Raw genomic sequence first — 21,773 nt, forward strand, 5'->3', positions numbered from 1 at the left:
ATCTGTGTAGTCAAGAGCACAGTAGTAGAGAGCTGTGTCTGACAGAGTCACTTTTGAAATTGTGAGTTCAGTAGTTGTCCTGGATGTTTTGGATTCATAACGTGTATCAGGGATATGGTCAGAACCACTCCTATATCTTGCTCCTTTATACAGTATGAACTGAGGTGCCTGATTCAGATAGTGTCTGTACCAGTGAAGCCAAACATCATTACTGCTTGTGTCATAGGAGCAGCTCAGTGTGACAGATTCTCCATCAGTGGAGGTGACCTCAGTCTTCTCAGGGGTCAGATGATCTCCACATATGAGTCCTGCAAAAAACAACATCATTATACAGTGTAGAAATATGTATTCTTCTTTTGTTGCCAGTAAACCAGCCAGTTCATTTGACTGTATTGATAGTGATGATCCCACAACAAATGTTTACATCATGTGTACCTGTAGTAATTATTACAATCAGAACTCTGAGAGAGGTCTCCATCTTCACAGAGACTGCTGCATGTGTCTTTCCTCTCAGGCATTCCACTAAGTGATACTGTGAGTGAGACATATGAGGCCCCTCCCCCCTTACTATGTCAGGGTTTTTGTACAGTGTGTCTGGGCTTCCTATCACTGTGGGCACCAGAGCACAGTAGTACAGAGCAGAGTCTGTCACTTTAGCAGAGGAGATCTCCAGGTGATAACATTTCTTCTCTCTCTCATGTTTTACAGTGAATCCAGGTTTATTGGTTATGTGCTCCATGGTGAGGAACTGTGGAGCTGATCTGGGATATTGGAGATACCACTGGAGGCTGTTAACTGTTGCAGAGTAGTTACAGGAGAGAGTGACTCTGTCTCCCTCCAAAGCCAGAACTACATCGGTGAATGGTGTAATCAGATCCCCAGAACATTCTCCTGAAAATATATGTCCTGATCTTTTAATAACATGCATGATGGAACACATTAGAATCTTGTAAATCTGATCATGCCCATAAATTTGACATTTTATGACATTGACTATCTTGGGTACTTATAGTACAGTGGTAATAGCAAGTAATTCATTGATCAATACAATCAGTTATATTTCAAGATCACTTATAAAGCAAGAACTACTCTACTTACCGAGCAATAAGAATAGTAAGATTTGATGAAAAAACATTGTGTTATTGAAAGAGAAGAGAGAAGGTTATGGCATTAAAGCAGAACGGAGTATACTCAAATCTCTTCTGAGCATAATTTTATACAGTATGGATCACTCTGCCATGAAGCTCCCTCGACAGTTAAGAGGAGGAGCCACATACCAAAGAAGTGTTCTATGGTAGATTCATGGTTTGGTGTACAGTAGTGGAGAGACACTCAGTAGAGATGGAAGACTATGATCATTTAGGTTGTCAATTTCATGATTGTTTTCTTTAAAAAGTAGATAATGTGAATAGAAAACTATGATCATATAGGTTGTCCATTTCATGATTGTTTACTGTGAATAGCAGATAATGTGAGTGTATCAATCAGTTCAATGGATATTCTGTAATCTTAACATGACAAAAATGCAACTGACATTCAATGTTAAGTATAACTCTATGACTGCAGTACAATATGCATTGTAAATCAGCTATGGTCATATATCTCACTCATTTTTTTAATGATTAAGATTTGTTTCATTTGTCAAAACTGACTATGACCATTTTTTTTGTTTAACTCTCATTAAATCTTTGCATTCACTACATACATGAAACTCAAGCACTAGCATTTCACGTAGTAGGCTAACATAGCATTGAATGACTTCAAATAATTAAACTCACGTTCAACTCCGATTGGTTTTTGTTTTAACTTATGCAGTACACATATCATCAATACATTTTCACACAATGCATTAAATAACTGAATTAACAGCAGAATAGAAATATACAGAACTTCACGTGCTTGACTCATCAAACACATCTATGCTATGTCTGCTAGTAACACAATGACGAACACATGTAAAACGCTCACTGGAGAAAAAGAATAGTAGAAGAAAGTAAACTCCTTGTCGTAATTTCGACCCATTGTTCTTCTATTTCTTCCTTAGAAGTAGGTTTGGTGGGAAAACCCTTTTAACTAGCTCTTTAATGTTATCTTTAACTTATCTTATTATCTTAAATACCTCTAATATATCTCCAGCTCACGATCGTTATGCTGTCAAACGTTTTTTTCTTCTTCTTTCTAAAATCAGTAGCAGTTTCCCCTCTCTACAGCACCACCACTGCTACTGCCACCTACTGGACAAATATGGTGTGCAGAGAAACATTAAGTAGGCTATTTTCGAGTGGGTTACACACTGAAGACACCACTTGATGGCACTATAACCGGAGGCAAGGGGAAATGACAGATCATGAAGTCACTTTCAGGTAAAGTGAGGTTTTTGTACAGCGTGTCTGGGTTTCCTGACACTGTGGGCCTCAGCGCACAGTAGTACAGAGCAGAGTCTGTCACTTCAGCAGAGGATATCTCCAGCTCTACACAGGTCTTCTCTGTGTTCAGTTTGGCAGACAGGCGAGAGTCCAGAGGCTCGACTCCTGTCCCAGTGGAGTGAAGGATGAGCAGGAGGAACTCGGGAGCTGATCCTGGATACTGCTTATAAAATAGAAGACTGTAGGCTGAGGAGTAGTTGCAGGACAGAGTAACATGATGACCTTCTTCTCCATAGACCTCATGTTGGTTTGGCTGGATGGTTTGTCCGTTACTGAAACCTGTAAATATGAAATTGAGAATAATTTGTTTTTTCATGTCAGTATTGTTCATTACCCAATAATGAATCTGTCCAGCAGGTTAAATAGTAAATGCATGTTGTTAGCATTTACCTTTAAGAACTAAAAATAAAGGAATTAACCAGAAAGCAAACATGTTTCAAGTTAGTTAGCCAACGAACAACAGTGGAAGCTGAACATTTGAGTTTTCAGAGAAGAATTTCAACCACTGCTTTAATTTTAAGCTCCTCCCAATAAACAGTTTGCTGTATGAATATACATGAGGGACACTAACATTCTCTCCTAAATTCATCCTTGGGCTCCAAAGAGTCCCACCACACAAAATGTGTTATACATAGTAATGTGGATGGTAAAAGTCGACGGGTGTGACCACATTTCTCTGATAACCACAGAATATTTGTCATTCGTCTGAGATATCAGATTGTGGTTTGAATGATAGGTTTCTCCTAGTCAGGGATCAAAGGATCTGTTGTGAAAATGTTTGTGTACAGCCTGTTCTAGACTTTGTATCACTGGGTAGTAAAGAGCACAGTAGTAGAGAGCTGTGTCTGACAGATTCACTTTTGTGATAGTAATATTTGTGTTTGTCCTGGATGTTGTGGATTGATAACGTTTATCAGGGATATGTTCCTGATCACTCTAATCTCTGGCTCCTTTATACAGTATGAACTGAGGTGCCTGATTCAGATAGTGTCTGTACCAGTGAAGCCAAACATCATTACTGCTTGTGTCATAGGAGCAGCTCAGTGTGACAGATTATCCCTCAGTGGAGGTGACATCAGTCTTCTCAGGGGTCAGATGATCTCCACATATGAGTCCTGCAAAAGACAACATCATTACACATTATATAAATATTTATTCTATTGTTGCCCGTAAACCACCCTGTTCATTTGAGTACAGTGACAGTGATGATCCCACAACAAATGTTTACATCATGTTTACCTGTAGTAATTATTAGAATCAGAACTCTGAGAGAGGTCTCCATCTTCACAGAGACTGCTGCATGTGTCTTTCCTCTCAGGCATTCCTCTAAGTGTTACTGTGAGTGAGACATATGAGGCCCCTCCTCCCTCACTATGTCAGGGTTTTTGTACAGTGTGTTTGGGCTTCCTGTCACTGTGGGCCTCAGCGCACAGTAGTACAGAGCAGAGTCTGTCACTTTAGAAGAGGAGATCTCCAGGTGAACATGTTTCTTCTCTCTCTCATGTTTTACAGAGAATCCAGGTTTATTGTCCATGTGCTCCATGGTGAGGAACTGTGGAGCGGATCTGGGATTTTGGAGATACCACTGGAGGCTATTAACTGTTCCAGAGTAGTTACAGGAGAGAGTGACTCTGTCTCCCTCCAAAGCCAGCACAACATCGGTGAATGGTGTAATCAGATCCTCAGAATATGCTAAAAAGGAAGTTTGTTTATAGTTGAGGACATTAAGTAAAATATCACCAATGGAACTGCTTTAGTTATAAAAAAAATACATTATATTCACACCAATAGCTCCAATCTCCAAATGTGTAAATTGTTGTATTTTAAATGTAGGATACTCACCAAGGTGCCATTTACAGACCAGCCAGATTAAACACAAGAACATGATTTACTTCAAAGTTTGTAGGACTGACCAAAAAATGCTAAACAGTATCTCATCTGTCAAAATTATTGTATTCAATGTGTTCTAGCTCCTCCTCTTCACAAAGAATTGTCAGCTGGTCTCGGTGAAGTTACATTTAAAAGCATTCTGAGGTAATGCCAAGTCTTTGTACAGTGTGCCAGGGTTTCCTGTCACTGTGGACTGCAAGGCACAGAAGTAAAGAGCAGAGTCTGTCACTTTAACAGAGGAGATTTCCAGCTCTACACAGGTCTTCTCTGTGTTCAGCTTGGCAGAGAGGCGAGAGTCCAGAGGCTTAGCTCCTGTCCCACTAAAGTGAAGGATGAGCAGGAGGAACTGGGGAGCTGATCCTGGATGCTGCTTATACCATAGAAGACTCTGGGCTGAGGAGTAGTTGCACGACAGAGTAACATGGTGACCTTCTTCTCCATATACCTCATGTTGGTTTGGTTGGATTTTTTGTCCGTAACTGAAACCTGCAAATTTGATATTGAGAATAATTAGCTTTTTTCAAGCCAGTACTGTTCATTACCCAATACTGAATCTGTCCAGAAGATTAAATAATAAAAGCATGTGGTTATCTACCTTTAAGAGCTGGAAATACAGCAATTAACAAGAAGACAAACATATTCAAGTTAGTTTCTAACTAACAACAGTGGAAGCTGAATGTTTCTTTCTCTGAAAGTTTTCAGACAAGGATTTCCTCCACCGCTTTAATCTTAAGCTCCTCCCAATGTACAGTTTGCTGTACGAATATTCATGAGGGACACTAACATTCTCTCTCAAATTCATCGTTGGGCTCCAGAGAGTCTCACAACACGAAATCTAGACTTTGTATCATTGGGTAGACTTGAAGAGCACGGTAGTAGAGAGCTGTGTCTGACAGAGTCACTTCTGTAATTATGAGTTCAGTTGTTGTCGTTGATGTTGTGGATTGATAACGTTCATCAGGGATTTGTGCAGAACTCCAATCTCCGCCTTACCATGTCAGGGTTTTTGTACAGTGTGACTAGGCTTCCTGTCACTGTGGGCCTCAGAGCACAGTAGTACAGAGCAGAGTCTGTCACTGTAACAGAGGAAATTTCCAGCTCTACACAGGTCTTCTCTGTGTTCAGTTTGGCAGACAGGCGAGAGTCCAGAGGCTTAGCTCCTGTCCCAGTGGGGTGAAAGATGAGCAGGAGGAACTGGGGAGCTGATCCTGGATACTGCTTATACCATAGAAGATTGTCAGCTGAGGAGTAGTTGCAGGACAGAGTAACATGGTGACCTTCTTCTCCATATACCTCATGTTGGTTTGGTTGGATTGTCTGTCCGTAAATGATACCTGTAAATGTGAATTTGTAGAAAATGTGCTTTTTATATATATCTAAGTTCTAATTATCCAAGAATGAATTTCTTTGCAGATTGTATAATAAAAACAGGATTTTGTGATCTACCTTTTAGATCTGAAAATAAAACAATTAACCAGATGACAAACATATTTAAAGTTAGTTATCTAATCAACAACAATGGAAGCTGAACGTTTGAGCTTTCAGAGAAGAATTTCAACACCTGCTATATTTCAAGCCCCTCCCATTAGACTGTTTGCATATAAACATTTATGAGGTGACAGTCACATTCTCTCCCATATTCATCCTTGGGCCCCTTGAGTCCCAGAGCACAGTAGTAGAGTGCTGTATCTGACAGAGCAACTCCATTTTGTTCATGTGTTGTGGATATTGTGGATTGATAACGTTTACTAAGGATGTGGTCAGTACCACTCTTGGATCTGGCTCTTTTATACAGTATGAACTGAGGTGCTTTGTTCAGATAGTGTCTGTTCCAGAAAAGCAGAACATGATTACTGGTTGTGTCAAAGCAGCAGCTCAGTGTGAGATTCTCTGTCTACAAGGGGTCAGATGATCTCCACAGATGACTTCTTTGGATAGAAACAAAAGGAGTAGCTTATATTTATTTACTTCTAGTGAGACTAAGAATTCCAGGACAAATGTTTACCTCTTGTTTACCCGTTGTGATTATTAGAATCAGAACTCTGAGGCAGGTCTCCATCTTCACAAAAGCTGCTGCATGAGTCTCTCTCGTGTCAGTCCTTCTACTGACACGAGAGAGACTTACTGTGACTGGGGCACGTTGCAGTACCGGTAGACAAATGGTGCGTGAAATTCAATTTGATTATTTTGTTCGTTTCTTTGATTTAATCATGTGTCAATAATTGTGATGAAATGACTGAGCACTGTTATATTCAGTCATTGTCTTGTCCTGTGTTGTGCAGCACAGCAGGTTTTTTTTACATGATATGTGTCTCCTGTAGGCACTGTGGGCCTCAGAGCACAGTAGTAGACAGCAGAGTCAGACAGCTGCACACTCTGGATCCTCAAAAGAACTTATCTTTTTATCAAGGTGAGCATCAAATATTTCTATTGGAAATCCATTTGTGTACTTGCCCAGTCTTAACATGTATCTGGGAAAGTCTTTCACCTCCATCTTGTACCAGAATAGATTGGGATTTGAATTAGTTGTGTCAAAATTACAGTCAAGTGTAACTGTCTCTCTCCAGTCAGAACTCCTGTTGACTGAGTGACAGTCTTCACCTCTGCATTCTGGAAAAGAGACAAAAACAAAATGTATGGATTATTTCATCAGCCAAAATATTTAAGGCATTATGAGGATATATGATATGGTTAATTACAGTTACAGGTATAGTAGTGTCATACCAAAAGATAAAGTTAGAATCAGTGGTAGGTTCCTCTGCCAGTGCTCCATGTCTTTACTGAGATGTGTGGGTGGAGAGAGAGCAAACTCTCTGGTGGAGACCTACATGTATCGTGAGAAGATACATTCCTTCTCATCTCCTCCTCTTTCTGAGGTTTTTTCAGTCTGGGCAATAACATTTGCTGTACATTTTATATCTGGAACTTTCCTGATTCACTCTGCAGTCTGGCCTACCACCAGAATACATACATTGTAGGCTAGTCTCCATTTTGACTGAATGTTGCCTTTCCAACAGTACAGACGGAATTATATTCAGTTCAAATTAATTGAACGATCCCACTGGAACACATTGTGACACACCCAGTAGCTGTCCTCAAGTTGTGTTTCTACTCACTCATGATGTAAAGAATTTGTTTAATTTTGTTTTTAGAAAACATGTAAAAACACCCCAGCTACCACTCAATGTTGTTGTATGACACAATATATCCTGAAGTCACTGTGGGCCTCAGAGCACAGTAGTACACAGCAGAGTCAGATAGCTGCACATTCTGGATCCTCAGAGATACGTTTCTGACAGCAGAAGTCAGAAGGGCATCAAATCTCCCCTTGAAGTCCTCATCAGTGTGCCCTGGTCCGATCACATCTTTTCGCAAGACGTATTTTGGGTGGTCCTCTGCGTACTTAATATACCAGAAGAGTGATGGTGCTGATGCAGTTGTCTCATATTTACAGTCCAGACTTACACTCTCTCCTTCATGAGCTGCTAGAAGTTTATGTGGCTGACGGACACTGTCTCCAACTGATTTGGTCTCTGCGAGAAGAAAAACATTTCTATTAAAAAATAACTTTGTTGATAAATTATAGTTATAGGAATAATACTTAACATATCATACCAAGGACATGTGATGCAAATACAGTCAAAGTGAACAGCCAGTTCTTCACAACCATTGTAAAAAGATAGCAAGAGTATTATACAAACGACTGTTCTCTCTGGTATGGTTAGAAAATCTTTGCATTGTTGCTTGTGGTAGCAGTCCTTTACAGGCACTTAGACTAACTTCCGTTAAGAAGTTTCAAAGTAAAGGATGATATTGTCTTGGTTATGGTGCTCTCTGGTGGTTCAAGGTTGTTACAAACGACGCATGTTTCTGAAATAACATATTCACAGTTTAAGGCTTTAAATACAAGTTTATCACAGAGATACTGTATCATTTAATATTAAATGCACATCTATTAGATTGTTTTGGGGGAAATGTTGCTATGATATCATGACTATATACAGTATATTATATTCTTATATTCAGTAATCTTGTCATGTATTGTGCAGCACAGCAGGTTTTTGTACAGGAACAGTATAACATGTAGTCACTGTGGACCTCAGAGCACAGTAGTAGGTAGCAGAGTCAGACAGCTGCACACTCTGGATCCTCAAAGGAACCAAGATGGAGACCAGAGTCAGAGTAGCATCAAATCTCTCCTTGAACTCAGGTTCATTGTTCCCAGATCCATGCCTAAACCTCATCAGTACGAACTTAGGGGAGCCAGTTGCTTCCTGTTTGTACCAGAAAAGGTATGGACTTGGATCTGTGGTCTCAAATGTACAGTTGAGCACAGCTTCGTCTCCCTCAACAGCTGTCACAGGTCCTGTTGGCTGGGTCACACTGTCTCCTTTGATTCCTGAAAAGGAACAGGATAAAACCTTATGGTCAGACATCAATATTCAAGCAGAAGTTGGTCAAAATAAGGAAAAGGATGATGCTGTACTGTACCACATTGGAATGCAGTGAGAATCAGTAAAATGTTCAGCCAAGCATGCATTCTGACGATGAGATTGTTAGGGTGTTACAGACACACACCTCTTGAAACCAGGACTTTAAAGTAAAGTGATTCCTGTAGCTTAAACTGATCCTTGCATGAGGAGGAGCTTATGCTTTACAGCAGCATACTGTTATAAGTGTGAATCACAGGACAGTTAGAGAAATTTAGAAGACCAACGTCTTATAGGTCTTATAGTGCTATTCCCTGTTTTTAATTATGACTGCTTTGTATGTGTACAGTATGGAATATTGTGCTTTTCAGACTCATAAATCCTATGACAACTCTCATCCACAGAGAGAACATGTATTTATTCAAACAAATACGTTTTCTTTGATTAAATGTTATACTGCAGAATTCTTTGTTACTCAACTTTCACATCTGAGCATACGTCTCAGACAATCTTTCACCTACAGCTTGTACCAGAAAGAAATCTGGATTTGAATCAGTCACATCATTTGACTGTGACTGCTGTTGAGTAAATAAGTAAATTGGGTAAACAACATATCAAGCTACTTCCTAAAAATGTTTTCCTTTGTTAAAACACTTCCTGTGCTTATTGTACAGCAGCTGTATATCCTGAAGTCACTGTGGGCCTCAGAGCACAGTAGTACACAGCAGAGTCAGACAGCTGCACACTCTGGATCCTCAGAGGAACTGATTTGCCACTGAAGTTGAGATGGGCATTGAATCTTTCAGTCCATGCACCAGAGTTGTCTGTTCCTCCATAACGGTCTTTTCTTAACATGTATCTGGGAAATTCCTTCACCCCCATCTTGTACCAGAATAGATCGGGATTTGAAGATGTAGTCTCAAATGTACAGTTAAGTGAAACTGTCTCTCCCTCAGTAGCAGTCAGAACTTTTGCTGACTGGGTGACAGTGTCTTCACCTCTGCATTCTAGGGAAGAGATACAAATGAAAATGTTTATTGTTCTTTCATCAGTTAAAACATTTAAAGCATCATGAGGATTTAGTATTATGCGATGAATTACAGTTACAGGTGTAGTAGTGTCATACCAAAAGATAAAGTTAGAATCAGTAGTAGGTTCCTCTGCCAGTGCTCCATGTCTTTATTGAGATGGGTGGAGAGAGAGCAAACTCTCTGGTGGAGACCTACATGTATCATGAGAAGATACATTCCTTCTCATCTCCTCCTCTTCTGTCTGTAAATTAGCCCTGATTGGATTTTGCCCATTCAGTAATTCATTGATTATTTAGTGTTCTCTCCTCTTCACTAAAAGTAAACCTCTTCAGTATATACTCAGGGTACTTCCTCTCTTCATGCTTGTACCAGAACAGATATGGACTTCTGTCAGTTGTTTCAAATGTACAGTTAAGGGTCATTGTCTCTCCTTCTATAGTCACATCTCCAGCCATCTTAGTACATCTGTGTCTTCTCTAAAGGTGTCAGAACAGGAACATTTATGAAAGAACATAAGAAAAACATAACATTGTTGGATATTTTAATGGCACACAATTTAAATTGATTGTTTCAAAACAAGACATAATGTAAATATCACTATGTTCTTCAGCCAATATGTCATGTCTGTAGAAGGATGAGTGTGAAGAGAAAGAGAACCAATACACTCTCTTCTATGTATCTTAAAAATGACTATTCTTCTGTCACCTCTTGTGTCTGAGACTTAAAAGGTTTTAAATGACATTTCGAATAGACATGCGTTTTTTATTTGACAAATATTAATTTGTTGATTTTTAGTTAGTCAGTTGGTTGTCATTATTAGTGTCCTCTTAAAACCTTTCTCTCTCCTGTGTTTTTGTATAGGGATTAATTCAACTGTAGTCAGAGTGTGCCTCAAAGCACAGAAGAATACAGAAAAGTCAGTCTGCTGCAAGCTTTGAACGCCTAAAGCAGGGCCGGCCCAAGCCTTTACGGGGCCTTAAGCAGAAATGATTTGGGGGGTCCTTGGCGTTGTTAATATATATATATTTATTTAAAAAAAACATTAAACTGTAATTTAATGTGCTCTGGGGGGCCCTGTGGTGGCCACGGGGGCCCTAAGCAGCCGCTTAGTTCGCTTATGCCTTGGGCCGGCCCTGCCTAAAGGAACTGATCACAAGGCTGAATCCAAACTGGAAAATAATCTTTCCTTTAACTCAGGGATCCATACTTATCTCTCATGAGGACACACTAAGGAGAATGTCTGGTCAGCTGGATGCACCAGAACAGGGCAAGATTGGAGCAGCTAGTGTTGTACTGGTAGTTCAGTGTAACCTGCCCTCCTTCGAGAGCAATTACTTGTCCTCACTGTTGATCAACCACCTCTTCACCTCTGCAATCTTAAAATATAGAATTACTATCCCATTGTTTGTCATTGTTATTTGTGTCAAACTAAATAGATGCCCAAAAAAGATGTATGTAGACTGCAAGTAGCTCAAATCGAAAAGGACCTATTCAGAGAAAGTCCTAAACAGTAACCCATCACAGCGATGTAGCATGCAGCGAGTAGAAAGAATGTTATCTTAACAAAATCTGAAGGATATAATTAGGGGTTTCCCAAGGGATGAGCTGAAGTGGTATTTACATGTGAGGGGTTGGACTAAGTTGGTGTCTAGTTGTGTTAAGTGCTGGAGGAATTTACAGAGAAATGCTGCCCCTCCCAGGTTCTTCAGTATATTTGTTGGTTGTCACTGTAAAGCATGGAATTGCAGGTTAATACATGTTTAATGTATTCATTAAGCAGACACTTTGATCCAAAGCGACGTACAGAGATGATTTGAACCTGCAACCTCCTGATTCGTAGTCAAATGCTCTAACCAATGCACTCAATCTGTCCCCTATACATTTTGATTGGTTGACTATGGATTTATTCCTGAATATAAATGACTTTATGGTTGCTAATTTCCTGGCGCTTGCTGAAGGTGTGACCACATTAAACTTCAACTCCAGCATTTCAAAGAGAATTATTCTACATTATTGGGTGGGCACGGGCAGAATGCAGGGCAATAATGAGTGATGAATTTGGGGTGGCGGGCGAGATCGTAACATTACTGCGCAGTGTGTGGCGCACAGAGTACGTTTTAGAGACTCCTCACAACACTCGGCGATCGGACAGGGAAAGATGGACTCCTTCAGTTCAGCGGCAAATGACGGAGTTTTTCCTCGGGATCGACCGTCGTCTATCAATTCTTTTGATCAAGGATCCACACAGTCAAGTTTAATGCGTGAAGGGCCACCAGCAACATTTAGTTTTCCATCCGTATCATCGTGCGTAAAGTACGGAGAACGTTTCAACTTGAGCGCCTCAGCTGCGGAGAGCAGCGGTGGGGAGCAGAGTCAGGATGACGATAGTGATGGCATTGGCAGGAGTGACATGGTACTATTTCCCGAGGAGAGACTTTTGCTATCTATGGGTAAATGTGAGACAGGTAAAAAACACAAAGAGCAGAAGGTCCTGAGGCTAAACATTAACGCGCGCGAGAGGAGAAGGATGCACGACCTGAACGACGCACTCGATGAATTACGGTCGGTAATCCCTTATGCTCACAGCCCATCAGTTCGGAAGTTATCCAAAATTGCAACCTTGCTCCTTGCAAAGAACTACATCCTCATGCAATCGCAAGCACTGGATGAAATGAGAAGACTGGTTAGCTACCTTAACCAAGGACAAGGCGTTACTCATACCACTGCAAATACGGCTGGTGGCCCCGGGTTAGGTGCATACGAGCAACAGACACAATACCCGTTCTCTGCTGGGATTCAAGACCCTTATCGCGACAAATGTGTTGTTTTCCCATCGAGACTCTTAAAAGAATTCAACAATAAACCTTGAAAAATGCATCCCTATCGTCATGCTTCGTGTGCGCAACTGAGGTTGATGACAAAGCGCAATTAAACAACATGGACTGAAATGTAATTGACAAATTATTCTAGCTTACTATTGACTTCTACTATTTAGGTATCGAAATTATCCCAACTAATATTTTTATTACCAAGGACAATTTGGTAACATTTTTCTTTATATGTCTTGATGAAGCCAATGTATGTGAAACTAATTTTACTGTTGATACTGATAGAGGATTTGTGTTTCGTGAGATACTGAACTATGTCTCTGAATTGATTGAAATAAATGTGAACAAATAACGCAAAACCTTGAATGTGTTAAAGAAATTAATTAAACAAGAAATATGATAAATATATACTTAATTTATCTGACATCTTGGTAAATTATATCAGCACCAGGTAGCCTACAGCAGCCCCAAGAAAGAATTAAGACGCTTTTTGGGGGGGGTCAAATTTAACTGACTGTAATTGTAATCAAACATATCATTTAAAATCAAAAGCAAAAGATTCAAATCCTATGGATGTAACACATTTCTAATGGTTTATTTTGTTTTATTTCATAATTGTGAGTAGTGCTTGAAATTTAAAAGACATTTGAATATAAAACATTGAATAGTCGATTACGGGTCAGGCAAAAATAAACATTAAAATAATAAATAAGTCATAAGATATTAGGACCACAATATTGCAAAAAATGAGCGAGAAAAGCATTTGAGAATCCGGGACACACATTTTAAGGATGTACAGCTTCAATAGCATGAAAGAAAAAAAAGAATAACAGAGAAAATAAAATGGTATCTATATCAACTGTTAATCATGAAGAATTGGGTTTCAAAGACAACAGTTCTCAACTGAATCTTCAATACTATGAAATGGAATGGAATTAAATACTGTACTATAAGACAACAGCATACACCTGTGCTATACATTATGGGTCCAGTCTTTGGCCCACAATTACTGCTGTGATTTTCTCTGAATATAATACGGCAGATGTACGTCCAATCCAATGTCCCGCATAGGACTCTGCCTTCTTTAGGTACCAATAGTCCGTCATCCAATCAGGCTTGGCGAGGCCTGTACCGAAACCTTACATCGGTGGCGGGAAGCAGAATCCCCAGACCTCCTCGACTTGAGTCCAGGGTGACCCGCTTCTGACCCTCCACCACTTCCATGTCAAAGTAAAGTAAAAGGAGAGACAGGAACTGCTTTATCTCATTTATCGCAAAGTACCTTCCAGGACACTTGGTGGAACCAGAGCCGAATGGCATGCGGTAGTACTTCAGCTTCTGGCCATCCTTGTAGAAGTCGGTCTTTTCTTTACCGTCCTCGACGTACCGGTCAAACTTGAAAACCTGTATAGAAGGGAAAATATAGAAAAGGGATGACCTTTTTACATTTATTTTAACAGGCAAGTCCAAAAAGAACATGTTACAATTGACAATAATGACCTGATAAGAGTAGGCCTCTTGTAATAATTTATATATACTGTATATCATTTTTAAATAAAACAAATAAAATGGAGGACAGAACTAAACAAGCATGCAGCAGACAAACATCAAATATGTACAACATAGGCTATAGAGAAACCAGACTATCATGCTAACAAACACAACTCTATTTAGAGAGACAAATATAAGAACCTTCTTTGACTTAATTTTCTCTTTCCTCACTTTCTTTTAGGTGTAGATATTCCATACTACTGATCTTGAAGAGCTTACAGTATACATTCATCAATCCATGGCTAAGGACCCCATTTCTGTGGGTATTTTATGGAAAAAGAAGTAGTGCCACAGAGTATACTTTCACAGTATATATTGGAGAATGTTGGAGTATGTAATGGAGAATACAGTAGTTATTTTACTTATATGGCAATAAATCGACACATCTTCATTTATGGTTTGTATTTGACCAATAGTAAGGTGAGCCCCTCTCAGAACCAGATTACATTAGCATGGACAGTGCGTGCTGACCTTCTGAAGGCCAGTGAGAGGATTCAATCACTCACAGACCATGATAATGTTCATTAATCTAACCCAGAGGAAGACACACGCTCACCTAAATATGCACACACACACACACATACAGAAATACACCCATCCACACACCCACGCTTACCCCCCCCCTCCCCCAACCACTACCACACACACACACACACAGCAGGTGGTGTAGTTTAAGGGAGCTATGCCAAACAAATACTACAGACATTAGAGAGAAAGAAGCCGATGTTTGATACAGAGCCTACAGGCCCTCTAAAACACCCACAGATTTTGTGTGAGTATATGTGTTTGAGTGTGTGTCCAGTCTAGTTTACCTCGGGGTCTTGGTAGATCTCTGGGTCCATATGCATGCTCTGAGGGTACAGGGCGATCACGTCTCCTTTCCTCACCGCCTCCGATCGCTCCCCTGCTAGCCGTAAGCTGAAGTCCTCCTGGACCACACGAATGTTCATGGAGGCCGAAGACAACCGCAGACTCTCGTTGATGGCGCTCTCTGTGAATGCAGTCCAATTCCGGGAGTTACCATTGGGGAGTATTGGGTTTGAACCATCCGTTCTGTGTTGACCTTGAGCAATTTAAGAACTAAAACTATAATACATGACCCAGACAGAATGATTTGGCGTATTTGGATATTTGTTCGGAATACTGTTCAAACCAGTTTCAAACCAGAATTGGATTATTCACGGCTGAATAATAAGGTATTTAAAAAAAAGAATCAGCATTCTACTAGACAAAGAAATGCAGCAACTTCGCTACTACTACTTGTAAAATATCATCATTAATGCTACAACAAACGGATTCAGAAGAGACAGATCCCTGCCACATCACCCCTCAGGAGACAGAATTCCCTGCTGTTTACGACGGAGCCACATCGACCTCACACCAGAGGCATTTTTTCCCCAGGCATGCTGACATGTCACCAGCGATGAGGCTGCAGTCAGCTCAGAGTGTGTGGCGTTGTGATCTAATGTGACACATGGGGAGCCTGTAACTGTGTATCTGTTTGGACTGGCTTTGTTACTGTGATCACAGACAAGGGTTTGTTGGTTGGAGTGGGGGGGGGGTGATTTAATGCCACAGGGGAGTGCTACTGTGGTGTTCCTACCTCATTTTAGGACAGAATCATTTTGTTTTGTTTTTGTTTAACAAAATATAATACAAACAAACAACAACAAATATAGACAAGGCAATCTTACCCAGATAGAGAAGACCGTCCAACTGGTCCTTGGTGAAAGTGATGTCTCTATTTTTCAGCTCCTCTATTCCAGAGAGGTTCAACACATTCTGGATTTCCTTAAATACAGCTGCAAGGGCTTCTTGGTGAGTTACCAGGTAATACATGGCCCAAAAGGTTGCTGGGATTGTATTGCCCACTGAGGCCCATAGGATGGCAAAATGATGAGCTTGAAGAAGAAGAGGAGGAAGTATGGGTGGTGTACAGTTAGAGGTCTGTGGTGCATTCAAATACAAAATAGTTGAATTAAAGTTATTTTTGACAGGTGTTTTCACAACACAAAAAGCTAGAAAAAGTAGAAAGCCTTTTCTCACAAATGCTTTTGAGAAAAATAATTATAATCCAGAGCCTTGAATAAATACAATGTCAGAAGCATTTACCTGCTTTATCTACATCTCCAAGACAATCATACTGCTCAAAGACCTCAGCTCTTTTTTTGATGAACTGTGATGTGTTGGACCAGCGTGACATTCTATGTGGCAGGAAGTAGTTGATCAGCTCTTCCCGTATAGACTTGGTCCAACCCAGTAGAGAGATGGGGATCTGGGCGATTAGGAGTGGAAACATGTTGTCGAACTTAACAAATTGTTCTCTGAGCGTACTCATTCCGCTGTGTCGACAGGCGTATTCTGGCTGGCCGTACATGGTCATGAAAGTCGCCTCAAACATGACAGAACTGCAGAACTGGTACATGCTTTCAGTCCTCCAAGCACCATCCTGATCCCTACTCTCCTCCGTCTCCCTCAGGTAGTCTTGCCGAAACACGAGCATGAGGTTACCCATCATGTTCTCTGTTAAGGTAGTCAGACTGTCACCTTGGAGGAGGCGAAAGGATCTCTGGATCTGCTCATCCATGCCGGGGAACTTGCCACTTCTTACAGGAGGGTAGCCAAAAGTTACTGGGGCAACCTGGTCAGAAAACTCGTGGAAGTCCAGCTGTTTTCCATGTTTGATGACGTTGGGATACAGCAGTGGGTTCATGATAAATGTAATGTACTTTCCTTAAATGGGAAAAAAAGATATTAAATAGAAACAGATGTGATTATACAGTACAGTAATCAACATTGAGAGACATGCTGACTCATACCGTTGTTAGAAATGACCAAATTAACAATTTTAAATAACTATTAAATCCATTACCTTTATTCAATCCTGTATGCAATAGTATTTCATCAAACACACAATGATACCAACCTGCAATCAATATAGTAAATATGTCTCCATGTTTTTCCTTGTGTGCTGCAAGAAACATATGAGCATTTTTTCCAAACTCCACTGCCTTCCCCAGGTAGGGAATCCAGCCTGTTATAAGTGGGGGCTCGTCATCCCGTCTGCAAAAGTGAAAATAAGCTTTTAAGATCAAATGAAAGAAGTAGAGCAGCATAAATAACAAAAAACGAATGTTAAAGAAACTAAACTATGAGGACACACCACTCAAATATCAAACACCTAAACAAACACCTAGACCTGTTTGAAATATCCTTTGAGAAGGCATGTCTGGGACCGATTCTGGTTGGACAGGTATCAACTTTCCCTGTGGTGTGAATTACCACAACACAGCCAACCCAACCCTAAAAAAGAGGTTATTTGTATTATACAAACGTTCCAATTCGAAAGTTCTCAGCGTGTTGCTCTGTTCTTTGTGTTTGAGGACAACCACTTGTTTCATCGAAACATTTTTTATCTGCAGCTGACTGAATAAGAGCCACAGCATATATAACTGCCAAAAATGGGTCTTCTAGTATGTCTTCTCATACAGAATCTGAAAGTAGTAAACTATGCCAAACTCTGAGTGATTACAGATGCTCCATGACACTGAAGGGAGTATCATGAAGGTCCCACATACTGCTTAGTACAAACATCTTCTCAGGCGAACAACAACACCGCTTCTGAGAGTCTGCTAAGGATCAGAAAAACTTGCCTTGTTGTTTTGACTCTTCAGCAGTTCCTTCACTCAATAGCTCCACCACCAATAAAACAGCAATGAGCCAGAACTATAATCCTTAGCTCACAAACAACTGGACTCACTCAAGGGCTCTTAATTGTCAAGTTAATAAGAGGGTGTGATTTTGTGATGTGTTGGTCCAAATAGAAATTGCAACCCTGTCAAAAAGTGATTAGAGATAACTATTAGCCGTTACCGGGCAAGATACCAAAAATGATATCCAATAAATGTGTATTGTGGTCACATTACATGTATGATCTGTCAAAAGATAACTAAACCAACCAACAGGCTTTGACAAATACTCCAAGCTCAAGGATACAGAAATCTAGCAAACAAAACATTGGTTCTGTCCTTAGGCCACTGAATGTCGAGATCCAAGGGCTATTAATAACTGGATTGTTGACGGGTAGGGAGAAATCACCCATGCATTCTAATTGCCCTAAAGAGATACAGGGGCAATTTTGATCCTGTCAAGAGAACTTACCACTCACATACGATGGTCCTTCACCACACATTAGGCAATGTTTACTCCACATACAAACCCTATTATTAATTCTACTTTTTCATTTGCACTCTAAGGTTGAGCAGAGTCCAGCACACCCTTCTGCTTTTGTGATGATTTTGTAGACGGCGATCAGAAAACATATTTCATTTTCACAAATGTCACAAACCTTATTTTTTCCTTTCATCACAAAATATCCATGATGTCATGGTTTACAATCTGAAGATAAAAGGGTTTCAATTAATTTATCATCCAGATTTTAGGTGAATTGTGTTAACTGAACACTAAAGATAAACAGTGTCACATCCGGCAAATCCCACTAGTCTTTCAAAGTGCATTTGCTATAAAGGCTTTGTCAGCATGCCAAAGATTGCAACACACACTCTGATGACTGTATCCCAACATCAATGAGGAAGGACAGAACAACCTCCCTCATTTTTGTGCTGCTGCATTACAATGGGACAGGTTCTGATTGTGTGGTTGGCAGAGCTGGTCTGATTCTCTGTTTTCTAAGGCCTCAAGCTGGCTTGACCAAGACCAGACTCGCTTGATGAGTTATAGATCCACTATAACACTAAAATGGACACGCACACACACTTTGTCTATGACTGCACACTGCTGTCAGACACTGTCAAAGGCAATCAGGGGCTCTACAAAGTATACAAGCCAAGTGCAAATTAGAATAACAATGGGTTTAATGTGACGATTACAGTAAGAATATGTGACAGTTGCAGTCATTGATACAAGTATTTGTAATCTATTTTCAATATAAGATTAAAGGAAATGGTGTGATAGTCATGGACTGAGGAAAGAGGAATTCTTCGCAAGTAGCTAGAGGGCAGACTTGGGCAAAGTGCAACAACCTTTGCACGTGTTCACTCTTGATTTTATGTGCACCAAGGTATTTTGTACAGAGGGTGAAAAACAGCGGGGTGGATCAAACAGCAGTATCCAACCTCAGTAAGAGCTCCTTTGGGAACTAATCAGCCCATTTCATCAGGAAAGGACAACATGTCTTCAGGGACTGTTGGAATTTGACCTACTTCTCACAGCAAATGGTGGCTCCCATGAATTCTTATCCAGTCAAACACTAATTACATTATAATAGGACATGCTATCAATATAGTGTTTTAAAACATTTAAGATATTTTCAAAATTGAAGACACTTTCAGACTGGCATTGCCTCTAAACTAAGAACCAAACCACATGTGTTTTAAAAACATTCAACTGCATAAGAGCTGTAACGTAGCATAAAAAATGCTTTTACAGCCATCAAAATGTGTCAAAATGAACAATACAAAAAATAAAAACGCTTCTACAATTGTTTTAATCCTAGTTGTACTCTCTATTGTCAGTCGGTGTAGTGCATGTGGCTGGAAAGGTTAATGTCAAAGAATACTGGGTTGTTAGGTCAGGTCAAACATCATGCCAAACAACAAGCAACCAGTCTATCCCCTAGCACTTGCCAACAGAGTTTTAGAGATCCTCTCTTGACAAACGTTTAGGCTATTTCACGTTAGGTATGACAACGGCACGTAATTAAATCAAGGACTATTTAGTGAAAGTTGTTTCTCGACTCGATCTGTATTAAAACAATTTGCAACAAATAGGCTAAACCTCGATGAGACAGAATATCTACTTGCCTTTTCCTTGCAACAAGCCTGGAGAATAAACAAAGTGAGAATAAAACAAGAAAGACAAAAGCGAGCATTTCCCCTTCGGATGGTCGGACGTCCCACTCCAATCCTGTTGCCACCGACAAAATGCTTGCTCCACCACCGTAACAAATTGCGGGTAACGTCTTGAGATCTTTTTGTTTTATTTTCTATTCCATTCAAATTCCAAATTAAATCCCATTCATGTGCGTGAATGACCCGAAACCAGTTCAGGTGATGTTTGAAATGGCAGGCTATTACAGGAAGTTGGATCCAAAAACTATTGCGCAATACGGTCCGAGATACAATGTCGAGCAACTGATTCCCACGGGAACTGTTCAAAGTAACTGGAAGGCAATAACGGTTAGTTTAAAGACTGAAACCAGTTGACAGGTGGAATAGGGCAATCAGTTCAAAGTTTAGTGATATACTGACGTCAATTGATTGTAGGATTGATAGCCTACATTCATATAGCTTAGATTAGAACTGTTTAATTAGGCCACAAGTAGGCCTACCGGTGAAAGTAACATAACAAAACAAGAACTTCGCTTTACAGCAAAAAGGCATTACCAATAGTCACAATAAAATATTGTAAAGCCATCATCTTATTCAATGGCTCTGGTGCAGCTCAATGCGTTTAGGCTTACGTCTCAAGCTCTATTGCTCAATGCAGTCACCTTAGACCAAGCATAACATTTGCTAAAATATGGCATTCCGTTAGTTTCTATGAAAGTGTCCAGCGGCGCATTGTGGCACAAAAAAAAGGTCTGCGTCATGTTGAACTTCCGGCTCGTATCTTGAGCAGTAGTGGCGTGCACCTCGCTTCATCGTAGGGTAAAGTGACCAGATTTTTTTTTTTTTAATTCGGGGACATTTTCAGTTCAGACACGTAAACACTGACTTGGCCAGTATTTATAAAGTCGTTTATCTTACCCTTGTTCTCGTAAATCGGAAAGGGAGTGTCACACAAAGAGTTTTTCTACAAAACCGATCACAAAGTGGCTGAAATGAAGATTAGTAGAGGTAAAAAACTGTATCCAAATAATAAGAACCATCTTATCACTGATCACCATCAGTGATAAGAACTTTGTTGATGCACAAACTTCCTTGCAGCAGGCCTAACTCTGTGATTGGCTGATAAGTGACTGGTCTGCACAGATGGGTGACAGGTGTAGGTTTTTCCAGCATAGATATTAAGATTAGTAAAGATAACAACCTTTTGCCAGATTGTTCTGCCCATAATGTGTTCTTAAGTATCTTTAACCTTGAAGTGTTTGTATGTGCACGACGTAAGCACCTTGTCATTTAATGACAAGTTGCCAACAACCTTTAAGTAGTAACCCAGACTAGTGTAACTGAAATGTCATAAGTTAGTTAGCTAGTATCTCTAATGTTAGTTAGTTAGCAAGTACAGCTGTGGCTGACACCTGACAGATACATTGTTGACACGCACATTGTTGCAAATTGCACATACATATACATGTTCTGGGTCTGTTGTTGGTCACAGTGAAAACCGGGGACATTTCCGGGGACAGCCCCAGCCGGGGACAGGCCCCCAAAACGGGGACGTCTGGTCATCTTATCGTAGGGCTGTGTTGTCTTTGGTTTTGATCCGGACAAAACCCTATTGTTTGGTCTGGCTTTATATTTATCTCTCGTGAATCGCACATAAAAACAACTTCACACCCACATCCTTGGGTCGTGAGCAAATAACTTCTCAATATAATTGGGCCACAGACACACACTACACACACATTCCTACCTTTGCAGTTAAAAGATGTCA

At 40.2% G+C, this 21,773-nt stretch overlaps 4 protein-coding genes and 3 gene segments (V, D, J or C); 1 reads left to right on the forward strand and 6 right to left on the reverse strand.

Moving 5' to 3' along the window:
• Positions 1-1,221, reverse strand: LOC124472323 (the record flags this gene model as incomplete). The annotated part of the gene is made up of 3 exons (XM_047027098.1): positions 1,099-1,221; positions 436-891; positions 1-308 (listed from the first exon to the last, which is right to left on the reverse strand). Coding segments are annotated over exons 1-3 (801 nt in total), but the record flags the coding sequence as incomplete, so codon positions are not given.
• A 967-nt stretch (positions 1,222-2,188) lies between these two features.
• On the reverse strand, positions 2,189-4,407 carry LOC124472324. Its single transcript, XM_047027099.1, has 4 exons — positions 4,269-4,407; positions 3,764-4,118; positions 3,213-3,235; positions 2,189-2,705 (listed from the first exon to the last, which is right to left on the reverse strand). The coding sequence occupies exons 1-4, from the start codon at positions 4,309-4,311 to the stop codon at positions 2,287-2,289; spliced, it is 840 nt and encodes a 279-aa protein (XP_046883055.1). The 5' UTR covers positions 4,312-4,407; the 3' UTR covers positions 2,189-2,286.
• Positions 4,324-5,103, reverse strand: LOC124472664. The segment is given in 2 exon segments: positions 4,324-4,802; positions 4,912-5,103. Coding segments are annotated over 2 exon segments (426 nt in total).
• Positions 5,104-6,837: 1,734 nt separating this feature from the next.
• LOC124472666 lies at positions 6,838-8,023 on the reverse strand. The segment is given in 2 exon segments: positions 6,838-7,849; positions 7,932-8,023. Coding segments are annotated over 2 exon segments (414 nt in total).
• Positions 8,024-8,254: 231 nt separating this feature from the next.
• Positions 8,255-9,096, reverse strand: LOC124472665. The segment is given in 2 exon segments: positions 8,255-8,715; positions 8,808-9,096. Coding segments are annotated over 2 exon segments (414 nt in total).
• A 2,314-nt stretch (positions 9,097-11,410) lies between these two features.
• Positions 11,411-12,954, forward strand: LOC124472658 (class E basic helix-loop-helix protein 22-like). Its single transcript, XM_047027642.1, has one exon. The coding sequence runs from the start codon at positions 11,936-11,938 to the stop codon at positions 12,644-12,646; it is 711 nt and encodes a 236-aa protein (XP_046883598.1). The 5' UTR covers positions 11,411-11,935; the 3' UTR covers positions 12,647-12,954.
• A 223-nt stretch (positions 12,955-13,177) lies between these two features.
• Positions 13,178-20,441, reverse strand: LOC124472656 (cytochrome P450 7B1). Of its 2 annotated transcripts, none has more exons than XM_047027639.1 (6): positions 19,979-20,441; positions 17,083-17,219; positions 16,269-16,889; positions 15,851-16,057; positions 14,969-15,147; positions 13,178-14,009 (listed from the first exon to the last, which is right to left on the reverse strand). In XM_047027639.1, exons 1-6 carry the CDS (start codon positions 20,044-20,046, stop codon positions 13,716-13,718), a joined length of 1,506 nt encoding a protein of 501 aa, XP_046883595.1. In that variant the 5' UTR covers positions 20,047-20,441; the 3' UTR covers positions 13,178-13,715. The 2 variants fall into 2 exon arrangements, with proteins under 2 accessions (XP_046883595.1, XP_046883596.1); XM_047027640.1 differs by lacking the exon at positions 19,979-20,441 and adding an exon at positions 18,505-19,958.
• Positions 20,442-21,773: the final 1,332 nt, after the last annotated feature.

The sequence above is a fragment of the Hypomesus transpacificus genome, chromosome 10 (genome assembly GCF_021917145.1).
Source record: "Hypomesus transpacificus isolate Combined female chromosome 10, fHypTra1, whole genome shotgun sequence".
NCBI classification, from domain to species: domain Eukaryota; kingdom Metazoa; phylum Chordata; class Actinopteri; order Osmeriformes; family Osmeridae; genus Hypomesus; species Hypomesus transpacificus.